We start from the raw sequence: 15,745 nt of genomic DNA, 5'->3' as shown, positions 1-15,745 counted from the left end.
AAGGTGATTAAAATGATTCAATAATATTGTGCCTGTTTGAGCAAACAATCCAAACATTTCTATATTCCCCGGTATCGAGTGCAGTGATCTTCACACAAATGTCCAAGGGTCTTTTAGCTTTTTTATTTTTTCCACAGCTTGACTTTAATTAATGTTTCATGTACAAATTTATATACAATTACTGTGCCAACTGACTAGCTTTCAATTTGATTTGGATTCTTTGGGAGGAGGACAGAGAAAATATCCTCAGAGCTTATAACAGACCATACATTTAAATGAATACTACAAATAAATGCCTGTAAGTCTATCTGGTGTCTCTAGCCATACCATCTACTCCACTTTGCTTAGAGGTGGCCTCTACAGGTCCCCGCTTGGTTCTTTCTAAAGAGAAAGGGACACATGAGGTAACAGTCAGAGGACTAGTTTGTATTTTGCTATGAAAGCAGAGTAAAAAAGGATTCCATTTTTAATCTGAGTGCCTTGCTATCACAAATCTAACATTTATTTTAAATGTCATCTTAAAAGCAGTTAGGTTTTTGGATACCAACACTCTCCTCAGGAAAGCCAAACTATTTCTAAAATTGGTGGGACTGTACAGTTAATTTCCAGCCTAAATTTACTTATGGCCAATGTCAAAGGTGGTTACTAGATGCAGGGGTTGGAAGATTTGTTAGAAGAAAAACAGAGGTGGATATGTTAAAGCCATATGGTTCTTGGATGAACATTCTCTAGATCTGCATAAATAATTTGGCTATGGACACGTAAGTCCTACCCCGCTGAATGCTTGTATCTCCACAACCCTATTTTCCTTAGTATTTTCAGATCATGAGTACAACACTCCAGATAGCATTTCAGGAGGATTAAAAATTTGATTTTTTTTTTTTAATGCAGTACTTATATATGTCTATGGAAAACCCTTCTGAAGAATGGCTCCAATGCTTCCTGGGGCCCTGGAGCTTTGCCCACCAAGAAGTGCTGCTTTTGAAAAGGAAGGGCAGCCTTGATAGCACTTTAAATATGAAACAAGATTTTGACAACACAGCTGTACTTAGCCCATGAACTAGCTTTCATATTTACCACAGAGCCCTGTAATTTGTGGACTGAGAGCTATTTACTTCTTTTAAAAATAAAACTCAGCAGTGAAAACCCTATGTGAAGAAGAGAAGATGCCAAAATCAAGGACTGTGGCATGCTTGGGTCTTCTGCATCGATGTGATGGGTGCTGCTACTTTCTTGCTGTGCTTAGCAGCCCACATGGATGTTTCTCAATGGTGTTTCAGCTACCCAGACTTGGGTGCTGAAGAGGAACGAGGGCTGAGAAAAGACAGTCAGTGTGCTGGAAGCACGAGAGCAGAGCTGCAGGGTTAAAAGTAATGATAGGGCTGAGAGGAAGACAGCACAAGAGGACTTTGCATACTCCTTGTGACATAAGACTGGTATTGCACAACAGGCCAAGGAAGCCCTAGCCAAGACAAAAAAAGCCAGTTTGTATGCGGTTGCTAGGAATATGGTAGTGAAACAAGTGAGTTGGTCATGCAAACAACTTGTTCTACAGAAAGCAAACAAAGTGGAGAAAGTCTGGTAGAGTACAACAACTGTGACTGGAAATGAGACACCTGGATTCTTTTGGATTTGCTCTGGTTCAGTCAATGCAGCAGATAAACAGTTAATGCCATTACAGAACAAATGGCAACAATCAAAAACCAACAGGAAAAGGCCAACACTTGCCATAATGTGAGCAAAACTACTGCAGTGAACGTCCTCCCTGCTGGGAAGTGGCAACACCAGATAAAAGCAATTGGAAAAAAAGAAGTATTTTGGAAAAAACCTCTTCCTGCCCCAAATACATTTCTTCCTGCTGGAAATTTTTTAAGTCCAGTTATTACTGTTTAGCCAGGTTTGTTCACAGAAAGACAGAGGATGATGGAGCTGAAGAAATTCTCAGCCTGTACAATGCTCATAAGACCCACTTTAGAGTTTTAGGATCCCTTGTGTAGTGAAGCCCATGGAGTCCACTATAGGGAGAAAACAGTAGAGGGAGACACTTAGCAGGCTGCAGAAAGGGTTAAAAGTGGTCAGTTCATCACTCTTCTGTGTGGTGCCTTGGAAGTTTTCACAACACCAGATGTGCGAAAAAAAAGAAGAAAGCAAGCACAGTGAACACCAGTAGACATCCTGGTGCCCTGGAAGCAGTTAAATTAACACCCAGCAGGGACAAATTTGCAGCTTTGGGAACAAGCTTAAAGTTAGTCTGTTTTCATTCCTGGAGTGAATTTGCAAGTGTATGACAGTGAAGTACAGCCTGGGAAGGAGAAGGCAGCTTTGGATTAAGGATGGATAGCCAGAATTTGCTCCCACCCTCCCTCTTCCCACTCTGTTTTGCTCTGAGACTGTGAAGCTCCCAATACTTCTGCTAATCCCTCTGTTTTCCCATGTCTTTTACCAGTTCCAGTACGAAAAAAAAGTAATTCTTTTTTTCCCCCATTCTAGCTGAAACCAGACAAGACTGGAGTCACCCCAGCAAAACTTGCTTTTGCTAGGATTGCAGTTAACAATCCTTCGGAGAAATCTAGTTCTGCAATGGATAAAGTTGGATGCTTTTCTAACCAGAACCAAAGCACTAAATCCTTTAGTCATTCATCACGCAGTTGGAGCCGGGCTATGGCCCGGCTTGCAACCACTGCAAATTATAGAAAAGACTGGAAAAAGAAAAGTCTCGGAGAGTACATCTAACCCATCTTCAGAGAATTACAGAAAGCCCTCAAAGTCCCTGTCCCTCTTACAAGTTACACAACAAATTGTCTCCACAAAAATACCATCCTTCCTCATTTTCACACCTTTGTCTTTGCAAGTATTTTGGCATCAGTCAATCACGGGGAACTTTTCAACCAAGGTGGACTACATAGCTTCTTACGAAGACCTGAAAGGACCATTCAGTCTCCATCATTCTTCCTCATGTATATCTTTGGCAAGGCAGGAAGAAGCATCAAATTTTGAAACAGGTTTCCCAGATAGGTGGTGGATGCCCCAAGCCTGTCATGTTTAGGAGGTATTCGAACCTGCTTTAACTTTTGGTCTGAACTGGTCAGGTAGCTGGACTACATAACCATTGTAGGTCCCTGCCAACTAAAGTATTCTATTTATTCTATTCTGTTCTGTTTTGTTCTATTCTATTCTACTCATGTTGGTTATTCAATGGCTACACTTGCAGCTGTAGATGGTAGAGAAATTGTAGGGTTTCCTGAAGTTGAAGAAAATCAGATAACTTCTTGTATTAGTTGTTTTCCAGTGGGGCAAATATGCTGCTTATTCTGTCTCCCTGATTGATGGAGACTGGCAGCCTGAAATATGTAGTGCATCCTTTCAACCAGCAATTTGAAGGGCTCAGGGCTGCATTTCCTGCCCTGTCCTGAAGACTTCCTGCAGACGCTTTGGGAACTAACTACTGGAGACAAAGCCCTTAGGCCCCTTCACTTATTCCTGGCATAGGATACAGAAATAATTAGTTTTTAAGTGTTTACCAGTCTTCTACTCTCCCCTTTGAGAAGATTGCAGGTGCTTGTCCCCTGTGCATCAGTAGCTCCTATTCTGCTCCATTTTCTCCCATACTACTTCCCACCCTTAGATCCCCTCTCCTCCTCTGTCTGCACCCAGACTCACTCTCAGATTTCTCCTCTGAAGCCCCCATCCTTCTCCCTTGTTCCCTCTCATCCAAACTCAACTTGAACTCTGTACTACTGCCTTCCAGGCTTCTTCCTACCCTCAGACCCTCACTCTTCCTGCGCTTTACTCCTTCACGACCTTCTTTCGCAGTCTTGGTCCACCCCATCACAATTGCCCTTCTCTGGAACCAGTCTCACCTGGCTGTTTCTTTCTCTTGCACTAAACTTTCTGCTCCCTGACTCTCCCTGTCCTGTCCTTCCACACACAGACTCCCTCTTGCATCCAGCTGTTCACCTTCCACTCCTTCTCCAGCCACCCTGGTAGTTGAGGTTCCCCAGCATCTGTCAAGTGAGTTAACAACTTGCTGTGGGTGGCAGAAGCAATCCCATCTCTGCTTCTGGCCTCCAGCTATGTGCTCCCACCACTTCCTTGTGCCAGTGTTGGTTTTGCTGACCTCACAAGGTGAAGAAAGCCACTAGAAGAGGAGAAAACCTACACAGAGAGAAAAAGGATAGTTTTCTGCTAGTTTTGTGGAGCTCAGAGAAGTGCCAGAGCTGGTGCTAGAGGGAGTGGAGACAGGGCTGGGTTGGGGGAGGACTTCTTGTCCCTTTCTGAAGCTTCCAGCCTCTACATCAGCTCTTCCATCCCATGAAACCTCACCTAAGAGCATCCACAGCCCTTGTCCTCCTCTTCTTTCACCATATTGCCATGCATTTCAATGCTCTGTAGTTTCAGTCTGCACATGTCTTTCAGGCAGAGCAGCACAGCTCATGGGCGCTAAGAGTCTCCTTCAGAGAGGTTATCCCTCACATTTGTGTCTCGCTCAGGTACTCTGAGCTGCACCTTCCTCACTGGTTACACAGAAAGCTTAGGGGGTTAACATTAAATACAGATATCTGGTATGATAGAGAGGGATAAATATCCCTTCTTTTACTCAATTCCTTTTTACCAATTCACTGGGTCTGTTTCAACTCCAGACTGTCAGAGGATTTCTCTGCAATGATAAACCCTTATCCAACAACTCCAATGATTGTAATAGCTTTGAATGACATCTTCCTCCTCTCTTTCCCCAAATACACAAGAATATATAAAATATACAGTAACATTTCCTTCGTCTCAAGGTTTGGCTGGCTTCCTTATTTAGATTATAAATTCTTCAGGGCAAAAACTGTCTTTTACACTGTGTGTACATTACCAGAAACAGGCATGCAGCAAATGAAGCAGGCAGATGGTTCTGGAATAGTTCTGTTGGAGCATCTGGCTGATTTTCTGGATCAGCATCACATTCAAATGGTAAATTCACCCGTGAAAACTCACATTAAGGGAACATTACTAGGTCTGTTCTGTCTTAACAACAGTCATCTGTGGCCTGGGGCAGGTCTCTGCCATAAAAACACCAGCAGTAAAGGTGGTTGAGTGGAGGAATAAATATTTGCCATTAAAATATTCCTTCATTTTGAACCCCTAGAGAGACAAATTACTCTGACTGAGCACTCTTGAGCACTTTTGGGAATTGAAATAATAGGAAAACTCTAGGGAGAGAAATAGTAGCTGGGGCTTGTTAAAATTTTTTTGTTCCTTGACTTCTTGAGGTATTCATAAATTGCCTACAAACAAGTAAAAACTTACAGGAAAGGGTTTTTCACCATGCCAGCTCCAAATGGCTGTGGAATTATATTGGTTTTTCCAGGCTGCCTTTCCAAAATCCCTGCAGGAAGTTGTCTCAGGGCTTGACTCTGGCCTCAAATGCTCAAGCAGCAATAGCAGGAATCCTCATTTCAACCAGGTAAGAAAGCCTTGCAGATACCATAGCTTTATAGACAAGTTCACAGGTCAAGATAGACTAACTTGCCTATTAGCAGAGAACCAGACCTGAAACATCCCTCACCCCTTTCTTTCTGGTCAGCATGAAATCTTCACAGTTCCTTATCCCATTCTTGCCCTGCTAGACTTTCTTTCCTGTTAATCTAATAAGCACAAAGTCATGTCCTGTATTTGGTTATGATTCCTTAATTTACCCTACTACCTCAATCCTGTAAACTGTACTCTTAGGCACCAGCACTGTGGAGCTATTCACTCGCCATTTTCTCCTTGGAGCCATCATCATCTTCTCCTGTGTACACACCTTGTCCCTCTGCTTTCCTTCTCCAGCCCCTATCTTCCAGATGGCCGTGGAGTAAAACCAGAGTTGTGAAGCAGGTAACAGCCTTACTGTACCTCCTGTCTCCAACAGCATGTTTTTCCCTCACAGCCAAGACAGCTGACTTGGTCATGAAGGCCTCTTGGATCACTGCTGTCCTCAAATCAACATTTCTAGACCTGCAGGTAGATAGAAGTTCATATCTATCAAATTCCTTCCATAAAACCCATTTTATCTTTGTTCTTAAAAAAGCCAGCTCAACGCTGTTCCTTTGAAACAGGTGACATTTTTAATCTGAGTTTATGCAGTTCTTCACAGGACGATATTTTGCCCTATCAGTGGATCTCCCAGGCACTTTCACAATGTTAATAAATAATAAATAAGACTTCAAGTGTGCTGACATTAGCAAATAACTCATACAGGCAAACACAATGATGGTTTTCTTTGGTACCTTAATGAAAGCACCTTCAAAAAGCAGTTCAAAAGAGACCTCAGGAACTTTATAATCTACTGTCCAAATCCCCTAACCCAGATGCATTTGACCATGACTAACAATCTACTATTCTTTCAGTGTAAATGCTTTATGCAAAGAGTTCAACAAACCTTATGGAACTGGGAATGTCCCTGAAATTCTGAGTTACAATGTCCTCAGGGACTGACTGTCCACAGTGTGACTGTCTAGGTATTTTGTTCAGCAAACTGAGCATGAATGATGTAAAGCACTACCAAGATAACTGTCTGTCAGGACAACACAGGAACTTATGACATTTTCTCTCTGGTTTCATGTTCATAAATCAGCTGTGACCCTGCAACAGATGGTGGTATTGGGACATACTGAAGTTTTTATACAGATTATTTAATTCAGAAGTCCTTGCACGAGGGAATGTGACCAAAATGGAGCTATCAATAAAGGCTGTCATACAAATATTATTTTTATAGAGAGCACTGAAAGAAGGTCCCATTGTTATTTTCTTACACCACGGAACAGTTTCTATTATTACAGATTCCAACAGCCTGGAATTGTTGTTATTTACAATCTCAGTTAAATTCAAGTCCTGGTTTGTACCAATCACCATAAGCCATTCTAAGTTTTCTCTCTTCCTTTCACAAATATTTGCAAAATAATTCCTTCACACTTGAAAACAGAGAGATTGCTTCACCAAAATGTGTTCTTCTTTTCTTCTGTAATGGTAAATACAAAGGTCTAGGAAAATACTGTTTTGATGTGAATCATTTAAAGAAGTCACATTTTCTTTGAGAAATTTCAGGGGCTAAATTAGAGATGTAAATTACTGATCAGGAGTGAATGGTAACAAGAATTTCTATATATCTGCACTTTCAAAAAAGGCACTAGCTGTTTTGCTCCGGTGCTTCTTTCTCACATAGCGCTCTAACTATCTGACAGTTCAACATATACTTTTTATTGAATCCATATGCTGCCCATGCTTTAAAACAAAAAGGTAAAAGGTCATATCCTGCTGCTTACTCTGCTACTGTAAGTCCAATTACACTGTCCTGAAATGAAATTTCACTGGCTTTACATTGGAGAAAATGAGAGGAGAATCTGTTTCAGCACCTCTACAGAGCTGCCAGTTTAGTTGAAATACCATCTCTATCACCTGGAGATATTTAAGAGTGATGAATACATATCAGTTAAACTCTGGGCATTGGAAAGGCTGGTGTAAAGAATGGTCTGCAAGGGGGGGTCAGCACTTGGAGCTCCTCTGTGGTGGCACATCCTGTGGTTCAGTGCTGCTCTGTGGCTTTTTTCCAGCCAGATGCAGCCATGCTGTGTCCCTGGGGCATGGACCACTTGGATGGCCATTGGCAAAATAGAAAGCCTTCCTGGAGAGAACATGAGGCAAGAGGCATGTACAGGGAATACATGCTTGGAGCTGGTACCAGAGAAGAGACTGCTTAGTATTCAGTAGGAAGGAAGACTGGTTGGATTTAAAAGGAGCCTGTTGAGACCTTGTGAAGAAAATTATCTAAGGCATGCTCCAATTAGGGCAAGTAACGGAAAATACCACCCACCCACACCACCCCCCAAACTGCAACTAATCACAATTCTCGGGTTATTGAAAATGAAAATAGAGAAGTGAAAAAGAAGAAGATGACTACATGCTCAAAGCATTCTATAGGAACAGGGACTAACAAGGACCTCAGCTTTGCACAAGCAAACACTGTTGTTGTTTGTAACTATACAGATGCTTCCAAAGCCTTAAAAATAGGGACTACTGGTTGCTCATGTAAAGTGGGGGGTGAAGCTCTCATGACCCCTTGTGTTATCCCTGTCTCCAAAGCCAAGACTAAATAGGACACGCCCACACGTAGCAGATGGAGTGGCCTTGTTCCGTTAGGGTTCCTGTTCTCATGAGCTCAGCCTTCTATTCTCCCTTCCCTTGAGCAAATGAAGTTGAATAAAATAAATTGGAGAAAAATTCAGCTCTTTTTCTTTTTTTTTTTTTTTTGACTTCTTCACAAAAAACTAATAGATCTTATTGAACAAGTCTTATGTCTTATCAAAAGCTTTCAAAAATGTGTGCGGAATTCCTTAGACTAGTTAAAAACATTGAATTTTTCATTCCAAAACCTTAAGTCTTACTTCGAAGCATCCTTCACTGACTGGACTAAATTTCCTCACAAGGGGAAAGCTAGACTTCAAACTTTTACCCAAGCCCAGTTACAGATTTTCAGCTCAGGTTCTGTATAAGTATTGCAAACCTGATTATACTGGTGCAGAATTTGGAGCTTCTAATTATTCCCTAAACAAAGAGAGTGTTGAATTTCTATGAGATTTTTCATGACTATGTGTATATTGCATTCTAATAGACAATGCAAAGGAATCTTTCCCATAACAAAGGAGAATAAAAGAGAGAGGCAAAAAACCCCTTCATTCAGCTCAATCTTCCAGAAAACCAAGATGGTTTCCATCATTTTTATGACTTTTCCCTAGAGGTAAAAGACATCTAATTAGCAAATCCCACTGTAAGTTTCTTTCAATTTGACACAAAGGGAATATGACAAGTAGAGAGATTATAAGCCTTACATTTCCAGTTAGCCAGCTTGGACTGATAAAGTCAAGTTCAAATGGGTTTTGAGGATCTTAAAGCTTGGGGAGTAAAAACCCAGAGGATGAGCTAGTTCTCTAAAAATGTGAACTTACAGAGTTTTAGTCAGTGATATCTGATGGCAATGTCACAGCAGCCCTTTATGAACATACACTCACATTACCAGCTACAAAGCATTCCAGCAAGTTCTGAGATGGTCCTTACAGCGCACAACTACAGTGATCTGAGGAGGAGCTGAATTATACCAAGAAGAATCAAACCTTGATTCCTCATGAAGAAATAGACCATCAGTAAAATAAATATTAATCATGAAGTTAATTAGTAAATGCTGGTAATTAATCGTGCATTACTGTTAACGACGTGTAGGAATCCTCAGAAGTGGGAGATGATCCTTCAGGAAAGCAGACTGTGCAGCCTAAATGAGCTGATGTCCCTATTGCTAAAATCAGCAGCAGTCAACCTACAAGGTTGCTTTGACCTTTGTTATCTTTATTGGAAGATAATACTAGAGGTGCTTCCTCTGCCTCTGATTTAATATTCAGACTTATGGGAGAAGCGGGCCCTGACCAAGGGATTGGTGGGCTCCTGCAGATGTGCAGGCAGACACTAAAGGAGTCCACAGAACTCATAAATACTGCAGGTAAACAGTTATGGTCAAACTTTTCAAAAACTCTGTAATTTACAGACCAATTGTATTTCTAACTTTTGTTCCAGCAGCTACAAAATACTCTGCTGCGAGAGACCTAATTGATTTTCTGAACTTCATCAGCACTTTGGAAAAACTACTAAAGATCTCTAAAAAAAAATCCAGTTATCTCTCTAGAGCATAGAAAAAACAGTGTTCTTGCTGCAAAGGCCCTGTAATGTGTGTCTACAAAGCTTTCAAGCTTCTCAGATGTGCTGTGGGTCAGGTAGCCACATCCTGCAGACACAACTGCGTAAAGTGGTCAGATGACAAGAAACTTCAGAAAATTAGTTTGCAGAAGCCTGTGATGACAGGCAAAACTCTTTCCTTGATGTAATATCTAAAATTTGGCACTCAGCAAAGTTCACTTAGGACAAGTTTCCTAAGCCAAAAGATCTCATGGCTGCACAGGTGAGAGGCCCTGCTACACTCATGGTAAATCTTGCAAGTACTACTAGGGCCAAGGTGCCAAGTCCCATCTAGTTGGCTGGTCTCCCTGAGCAGCAGCCCAAGAGGACACAGAGCAAGGAGCTAACATTGCCTTCAAGCAGAGCTGCTCTCAATGTTTTTATTTCTTTCCAGAATGTGACCTTGCAATTTTTTTTAGAAAACAGTAGTGTTTGCAGAAGTCCTGCCTGTCTCCCCTGTGCTGACAGATTGCTGGAAGGTTCATCATGGCTGAATGAAGGAACTTTTAAAATTCATCTGCCCGCCAGCCCATTAAGAGAATGGGGAAATGCACCTAAGAAGAGAGCACACAGTAGCCCAAGGACAGCCAGCTCCCACAAACCAGCAAAACTGTGCTTGCATCCTGCCAACACTCATTCTCCAGCATCTTTCAACAAAGCAACTTCTCAAACCTAGCCGTAGGTTTCACCTGGTACCAATTGCTAAGGGATTTTCTGTTGGAGAAAATCATGATTATTTGGTCAGGAAATTTAAAAGAATTAAAAGTAGAAAGGTGTGCAGGCATACAACTATATTTACTCTTTTTAAAACAGGCTGTTCACCCAAAACAGTTTGGTGAAGAAACTCCAGTTCTGAATGATTAATTCACAGTGTTACTTCTCTCGGACTCCATAGAAAACATAGGCTCTCATTTTTCAGTAGTTTCTCATAGCTGTTTTTATATCCACAGACGATCTCCACACCTATATTCTGATTTCATATTTTCAAATGTGTTGAGCCGAAGTCCCACTGAAACTACTCAGAGTTGCTTAAATGTCCCAAGGTCAAATATGTTTTACTTGTTTTGCATCTGGTTTCTAGATTCTGGAGTACAGTGAGATTGCACATTCTAACTTTGATTGGCAAGTCTGAAGCTTGGGATCTGAAATTTGGGTGTACAGGGACTTGGCATAGCATAACTAAGCTATAAAAGCAGATTTTGTCAGATCACTGTCTTATGATAACACAGTGGGAGCTGGCCACGTGGTATATAATTGTAGACATTTCTGTGGCAACCTTCTCCTTCATATCTAAGCATGTATTTTATCCACAGAATATTCCCAGAACTGTGATGGACATTTATAAAGCTCACAGATAAGTCTGATTTTCTTTGCCAAACAGATAGCAAATGTGCAAACAATATTTTTTGTCATATCAGTCAAAATATATCTAAAACCAGAATTTCCTGACCCTGCCTCCCTGAGAAACATGATGGTATAAAAATTAACATTGTAAAATACATTATCTAAGATAACATGGGAATTCATTACAATTTTGATTTTCAAAAGAGCCTAAATTTTTGTAAGCTAGAAAACTTAGATAGGAGTCCAAAGTAAGCTTGCATCTGCCCTACTATCTCACCTTTCTGACAGGTATCTACATAATATATAGCCCTGACACATTCATTTCATTGCATTAAGCATGCGTTTCTTGAAATTTTTCTAAACATGCATTCATGATACACCTGAATAGGTGCTAAACGTGCCATCACCAGCTGGGCAGAAGTGTGTGCTGAGAGGGTCATTAACATCTCTTGGAGGAATGAGGCCAGGCTGGAAAAGCCTTTTACTAGTTGGACCAGAATGATTCTGTAACAAATATGGAGGAATTTGCCATTTGCCTTACCTGTCTATGCTGCTGAGAGACTGGATACTGCAAACCTGAGATTTGCTGGCTTTGTTGCATTTTCTGAAGCATCATTTTTTGCTGCATTGCTAGGGTTACATTAGGCGGCCTCTGAAGAGACTGGTTTGGGAGAGGTTGAGCAGGTTGTGACTGTGGCTGTTGTTGTTGCTGCTGTGGCTGTTGCATGGAAGCTGAACCCTGTGCCTGCTGGGTGTAGTGCAGAAGGGCAGGCTTGTTTTGGGAACCCAAAACTGAAGGCATCTGCTGGTTTGTTTGCTCTGAGTTAAAGTGAAACAAAGGCTTTGTGTTGCCATGATGCTGCTCTAGAGGTGGCTGAGAGCTGTTAATAAAGTTCCTGTTGAGGTCCTGAGGCTTTTGTTGCATGATTATATCCATTGGATTGCTCTGGGGAGTGGTTGGTTTATAAACATAGCTGTTCATCCCTTTTGACTGGTTTCCATTCACTGGTACCCCAAGCATTGCTGAGCTTTGTGGGCTGAACTGCTGCTGGCGAAAAGAAGGACTGGGGATTTTCTCTTGCACAAAGGGTCCAGGGGAAGGTCCTGATGGAGACAGCGTGGACCAGTTGGCTGTCTGGTTCTGCTGCTGCTGTTGCTGCTGAATCAAGGCATGCTGCTGCCGGTTGGCTGCGATCTGTTTGAGCTGCTGTGCATGAGACACCTCTTGCCAGTTGGGCAATGGCCGACTGGACGCAGAAGAAACCTGTGATACCTGTGTTTGATTCTGAGGCACCGAGGGGATGGGTGAAGAGGTGGACATGGCAGTGGTGGCCATAGTGAAGGCTGAACCTGTAGAAGAAGGCCTCATCTGTGGGGAGCCCACAGGAGCCTGATTCATGCCTGGTGCATATTCACTTTTTATCACCATCTTATCCATCTGCAGAGATCTCACAGGGCCCCTCTGGCTCTGCTGCCCAAGGTCAATGTTGAATGGCTCGTCTTGTTTTATCGTGGCATTTATCATATTCTCTAGCTCAAGATCACTCATTGGTGGCACTGATATGTTAGTCAATTCATTAAACAGTTCCTGAAGCTCAAGATCCATCATTTGGTCCCAGGAGTCTTCCCCATATCTGTTAGGGAACATGTTCTCATGGGATGTCTGGCCGTCTAAGTGTTTGCTGCAGGACATTGTTTCTCCTGGTTCTTTCTTTACCTCTTTCAAAGTCATATTAAACATGCCATTCCCACTAGCATGTGTATTGTTTGCTAGGCTGCTGGCTTTTCTTTGTGATCCTTGCCCCACAGTCATAGTTCCTGACATTGACTGGCTTTGGCAATTGTTAACATGTTGTCCACCTTGTCCCACTGCGATATTGTCACCCACTCTTATCCTCTTAATGTCAAGGAAAGAGCTCTCTGAAACACCATTGGGCCTCTTGTTGACAGGCGACAGATTTACCACCAACTTTCTCTTCAAGGAGCCTTGGAGCTGAAAGAAGCAGAGACAAAAAGAATAATCATTAGATAACACTGAAGAAACAATCCATAGTCCAGTTGCTTGAAAGGCAACAGGCAAGTAAGTATTGCTTAGCTCATAAAGCTTCTCCTGGCTTTTTCAGTCAATGAAACTGCAGAACTGCAGGAAAATATGCTCTAAGTGATGAATCTCCCTGCCATCACCACCCCTGCCACCAGTATCTTTCAAGCACTGCTGCCTCTTGTTGATCACAGAGCCTCTTCCCCTCCCCATGATGGATTATTTCCCAGAGATGTATATTAATATATTAAGCCCTAATTATTTATGTTCTGAAACAGCTGCCATAAAACACACATAACACTGCTCTGACACCTGTAACTCTATTTCCTTTTTCTTGGATATTTATAGCAATACTTTAATTTGCTCACTAGCCCTGTGGGCCTACTGAAGGAAAAGAGGTTCATGGCTCTGTCTACCTGATTTACTCTCATCTGCTGTGGTTGTATACACAAATTCCCACTCCACACACAGAAAACAGATATGTCAATCCCACGAACTGAAAAGTTTGGACTTAGTGCGTATGTCCTCTAATAAGATGCTCATGCCCTCAAGAAGAGTTGCTTCAAACATCATTCATAAAAGAACAGATCATTTGAAAAAGGGCAGCTGTCCTATATTTAGCTCTCCACTTTTGACTGTAGAGGTCTTTTCTAACCTTAGTGGTTCTATGATTCTATGACCAAAGGGGTCACACGTGTGAGCAGCAGACACACACACACATTCACACACACACAGATGCACACGTGCAGCCCTCACTCAGTGCACAGTGTCACTGTTCCAGCTGTGAGCAGTGCCAGGAAACTAAGCAGTGAAACATGGCTCATCTTCTGCCTTTCTGCACCTGGGTAGAAGTGCAGTGGCCCAGGAGACATCAGACAATGCCATCTGACAAATACCTGTGTGTGCCAGTGAGAAAATGGTGCCTGTACAAACTGTGATACCTTGGGAGGCTGTGATGGGCAGAGACAGCTCAGAACTCTAATTTTCTAGTTAAGTCAGGGAGGATGATTTATGAGATCTCCTAGTCACATTATTTGCATCATACTGTTTCATGTACAGAAGTCCATGGGCACATAATACTCTGTTGTGGCCCCTATGCCGCTCAGCTCCAGGCTTATCTATAGGTAAAAGCTCTTCCCAGATAACTCCAGATGTGATGCAAATACCAATCAGTTGCTTGAAAAGAGATCAACTGAGAAATACATATTTCCTCCATACCCACCTATCCTTCCATTGCATCAGAAGGTCACTGAATTTAGCCCTTAAAATAAAGTTTGTGATTTCTCTCTCTGACATTGAAAATTTCATCTCATATCTCAAGTTAAGTTTCCAGCATAGCTTTTGAATCACAGATTCATTTTCATTTTGTAAGGGCAGACATGTTGGTGCCTATTTGTACAGACCGTGTGCCTTCAAGAGTAACTAATTGTCACTAGGTGTCCCTCAGGGGGGAGAAGTTTGTGTGGTCATTGCAAAAGGCACAGGCTGTCTTTGGTTAGCATGTCTTTCTGACACGTGAGTCACTGTACTTTCCTTTGGAAAAAAAAAAAGGTAAACTGCACTTCCTTTTACCATCATCTCTGCTGTTGGTGTGTTTATTAGAAATCATTCTTGTGCCCCCAAATTCATCTTCCTGGGAAATGGGGAAGTTCCCAGGTCATCAGAATACATGACTTGGCAGCACATTTTGCTTTCAGATTTGTTGCTGACAGAAAGACTGAACAGATAATGAAAAATATATTCTCTGCATATGTATACACTTTATGTGGTTAATATGACTTTCTGAGATAATATCAGTTTGCTTGACATTTTGAAGCAGAGGGAGCTGTTTAAAAAGTCTCTACATTTTCAGGGCACCTGCACCAGGCTTTCTCATACATGTAAAAATGCAGATGTTACATTGGGCTTTGAATAGCAGCTGCTTTTCTCCTGCATTTGAAGTAGCTTCTAGCAGATAGCAGGGTGAGCTGGGTGAGCAGATAGGGCTGAGCTGGGAAGGGGTTTGCTACATACAAGTCAGCAGCAGAGCCAGGCAGAGCTCCGTGGTCCCCAGACACATCCCTTAACCAAACACTCCCTCCCTCGACGTGGGCTGGAGGACTCCTGGCTTAATGACATCTGCTCTGCTGAAGTGCCTCCCAAAAGGGGCACTGCGTATTTCTAAAGAAGAAATCACAAGTGCTAACTTATCACGTCTCCTCAAAACCTTGAACATAGCCCTTGGAATGTTGACAACACTGTGATCAACAGATGTTCCCACATTAAAGCAAAAATAAGAGTGAGCGAGGCTGCAAGGTGCAAGGGAGTCTCAGGGGACTTCATTGATGCTGCTAAAAAGGTTCTGATTTCACAACCCCCATGAGTTCAGGATATGGAGAGCAAGGGCATGGGAAGGATGTGAGCAGCCCACAGGGATTAAGCCTCCTCTGCCTCCTTGCAGTGAGCTGTTGCCAATTATATATCGAGGGGTTTGCAGGGGATTGGTCTGTGTTTGTTCAGTGAGACAAGCAGTGTCCATCACAAGCCTCTCCGTCTCACTACTTCATTTGAACTCTGCCTTCGAAGGGACACTGCTGCCCCAGCATTACATGTGTTTTGTTTTTGTTTTTTTTT

The 15,745-nt window shown here is 42.2% G+C and overlaps 1 protein-coding gene across 1 annotated transcript in view; it reads right to left on the bottom strand.

Moving 5' to 3' along the window:
- The window catches only part of MAML2 (mastermind like transcriptional coactivator 2), a 212,251-nt gene that overhangs the window by 50,920 nt on the left and 145,586 nt on the right, over nucleotides 1-15,745 (bottom strand). Inside the window, exon 2 of the mRNA XM_027641051.1 lies at nucleotides 11,633-13,084. Coding sequence (XP_027496852.1) covers nucleotides 11,633-13,084 — 1,452 coding nt within the window. The remainder of the gene's footprint in view (nucleotides 1-11,632; nucleotides 13,085-15,745) is intronic.

Source organism: Corapipo altera, unplaced genomic scaffold (genome assembly GCF_003945725.1).
Source record: "Corapipo altera isolate COAL_440 unplaced genomic scaffold, ASM394572v1 0, whole genome shotgun sequence".
In the NCBI taxonomy this organism is placed as follows: Eukaryota; Metazoa; Chordata; class Aves; order Passeriformes; family Pipridae; genus Corapipo; species Corapipo altera.
The sequence above is the reverse complement of the archived record's forward strand: the minus strand, read 5'-3'. Positions and strand labels throughout refer to the sequence as shown.